The sequence below is a fragment of the Aplysia californica genome, unplaced genomic scaffold (genome assembly GCF_000002075.1).
Source record: "Aplysia californica isolate F4 #8 unplaced genomic scaffold, AplCal3.0 scaffold00089, whole genome shotgun sequence".
NCBI classification, from domain to species: Eukaryota; Metazoa; Mollusca; class Gastropoda; order Aplysiida; family Aplysiidae; genus Aplysia; species Aplysia californica.
Window position 1 is genome coordinate 1 of NW_004797359.1, and position 2,989 is coordinate 2,989.

The 2,989-nt window shown below is 40.5% G+C and overlaps 1 protein-coding gene across 1 annotated transcript in view; it reads right to left on the reverse strand.

The window, feature by feature from the left end:
- Positions 1–1,082: 1,082 nt before the first annotated feature.
- Positions 1,083–2,989, reverse strand: part of LOC118477420 — a 2,932-nt gene continuing 1,025 nt past the window's right edge. The window contains exons 3-4 of the mRNA XM_035968841.1: positions 2,141–2,238; positions 1,083–1,171 (exon numbers count right to left, since the gene is read on the reverse strand). Coding sequence (XP_035824734.1) covers positions 1,083–1,171; positions 2,141–2,238 — 187 coding nt within the window. The remainder of the gene's footprint in view (positions 1,172–2,140; positions 2,239–2,989) is intronic.

Below are 2,989 nucleotides of genomic sequence, written 5' to 3' on the forward strand. Positions count from 1 at the left end.
GAGAGAGAGAGAGAGAGAGAGAGAGAGAGAGAGAGAGAGAGAGAGAGAGAGAGAGAGAGAGAGAGAGAGAGAGAGAGAGAGTTATTTGTTTTTCTGAGATAATAATATTATGTTGGGGAGAGAATTTGGATAAGCAATAACGTTTTTAGAGTAGGCAGTAAAATGCACTCGAATGGAATTGATTTTTGATGTACAATGTATTTGCACTCCGCAAGGACAATTTTAAGAGTTTCTTTTTCTTTGTCTTCTCTACTTTAATTTTTATTTTGATGTTTCATTGAATAAAAAATCACCCGTGAGGGAAAAGATAAGTGTAAAGAGTAAGTTCATGTGATTGCGCTGTGCATGTGCGTGTGTGTGTGTGTGTGTGTGTGAGTGTGTGTGTGTGTGTGTGTGTGTGTGTGTGTGTGTGTGTGTGTGTGTGTGTATGAGTGTTAGAGTGTGTGTGCGTGTGTGTGTGTGTGTGTATGTTTATGTGTAATGTACGCGGGGCATACCAAAAGTTTTTGTTAACCTGACCATGAAGGAATAAAGGTAAAAAACTGAAATTTGGGGAGAAAGCCAAAAATCATCATTTTTTTAATGCGTGTAAATTTTGGGGAATTTCCCATTTTTGGTTTTAACACCAGTGCTCTGTAAGTGAATAGGGGTATGAGGTTCTCCAGTTTCAATTGAGAAATTGAGCACTGGGCAGCAATGAAGGTTTATTTTTCTTGCAAGGTAAGCAACTACAGGATATTTTTACGCAGATGCATGCCGTGTATGTGGAACTGATTGCCCATCCCATGCTGTGATAAAATTTTGGTGTAAAAATTCAAATGCAGATTGAAAATGACCTTCGCGATGGTCGCCTAGTGACAGTAAAAGCAGAAGAAAATGTGTTGAAAATCAAGAAACTTGGGTTGCCTGATAGGTGGGTGAAAGTCGAAGGTAACACCTCTGATTTTCAGCACTTATATGACCTAATTGTGTTGCTAGTGCCGTAAAACACTTACTAAAACTAAATTAACACCGATTACCTGCATCAAAATGCAGCATGGTGTCATTAGGTTAGTCAGTTATAGACAGCAAGAGGAGTAATTTTAAAGTGTGAAGTCGGGATTGAACTTACCTCCTGTCATCTCGTCCGGTTGAACGAAGTCATGCATTGTGACAGATCGGAACTGGTTCACTGAAAAAAATAAAAGTAAAAAATTGTTGTTTCAAGGTTGGGGGAAGAGGTGTAGGAGGTTGGTGGGTGCTCTTGTGTGTTTGCTCCTTCTTTCCTATAAAACATCTGCTACTTTACAACTATAGTAGTTCTTATCTCTCCTCCTTCCATTTGTGTTTGTCACTTTTCTATTGTAACCTATTTTATCTTCGACACTTATATGACCTTATTGTGTTCCAATTGCCATAAACCTCTTACTACAACTTTAAAAAACGAAGGTTGAGGGGCGGGAGGGGGGGGGAGTAGGAGGGTAAGGGGTTGGGAGGGGTAAGTCACGTAATTAAATTATTGTCCACATATATTTGTCAAAGAGTAGTAACGAAAGGAATTTACTTGTAGAATGGGTTCTGGGTTCTGGGGATCCCTTTGAGATACGGATATCTTTTGAAAAATAATACGTTAATACAAAAGTTCGTGTTGCGTGGTGCAACATACGATTGGGGATTTTGAGTGCCTCATGAGGAAAAAGTATGGGGTTGTCTTCATGAATAATTTCCGAATTATGATTCATTTATGTATAATTAATTGGGAAAGACGTTACCACTTTTGCAAAGACTACCATGAGGCAAGAGAAAATAAATGACGCTAAAAAATTATTGGTTGTTTTGGTCACCGAATCATGGAAAATTTACTGTCTCTCATTTTCTCTGTCTGTGATGATGATGATGATGATGATGATGATGATGATGATGATGATGATGATGATGGTGGTGATGGTGATGGTGATGGGGATGGGGATGGTGATGATAAATTTTTCGTGTTCCCGGAAAAGCTCTCAGGGCAAAAGTTGAACTTTTTCAGTGTTATAAATTTGGAAATTCTACACTTTCGAGCAATGCTTTGTCTTTTTTTAAAAATCGTCAAGCTTTCAACAAGATGATGATGCTGATGATGATGCTGATGATGATGATGATGCTGGTATGTACTCACTTCCACTGTTGTCTGTGTGGAAGAAATGCGAGTTCTCTATCATCTTGGATGCTAGTTTATTGTCCTGTTCCAACATACGTACTTGCGCCTGGGTGTACCTGAAAGACCAAATGGCTATGATAATGATTGTTTCAGTTTCAGGTGCCATTGTACAGTAACGTTACCTTTCTCCCCTTACGTTTTCAGCATGCTGTTTGATTTGTTATTTCTAGTTTTATCCTTGATTGAACCGGTGTACATGGTGTAGCCGTTAGATGCTTTGCTGGCGCACGCAGGAGACCCGAGTTCGATTCCCGAGTGGGGGGGAGGGAATTCCTATTGAGTATCCCGGTCTCTCTGCTGCGATGTTGGATCCTTCAATTGACCCTGCCAGGCAAGGTCCGAAGCCCGCCTCCTAATAGATCTAAATTGTGTCGAAAAAACCGCCTACAATTACGTATCGTTGAATGAAAATTATTAAGGTGATAGCTGCACCTGGTGATGATGGTGATTCTAAAAAGAGAGGTTGGGGGGGGGGGGGACAAAAATGACTCATAAACGCTGCTGCTGCTGCACTGGCGTTTGCAGAAACGACATGGGTAGGGAGTGCATCGGTTGACGAAATGACTCATTGTTTTGTTGACAATCCAAAATGAAAGGGCTAACTGTCAGAACAGCTTGATCTGTTACCCAAATTATAGTAAGGACGCAATTTATTAAAAGAAAAGAGTTCTGCAGGGTCTGCTGTGAAACCAGATTTCTAATTTCAAGTTATATCAAGGGGAAGGAGTGGTGGGAGAGATGGAGACAGGAACAGACACACACACGCACACACACACGCACACACACACACACACACACACACACACA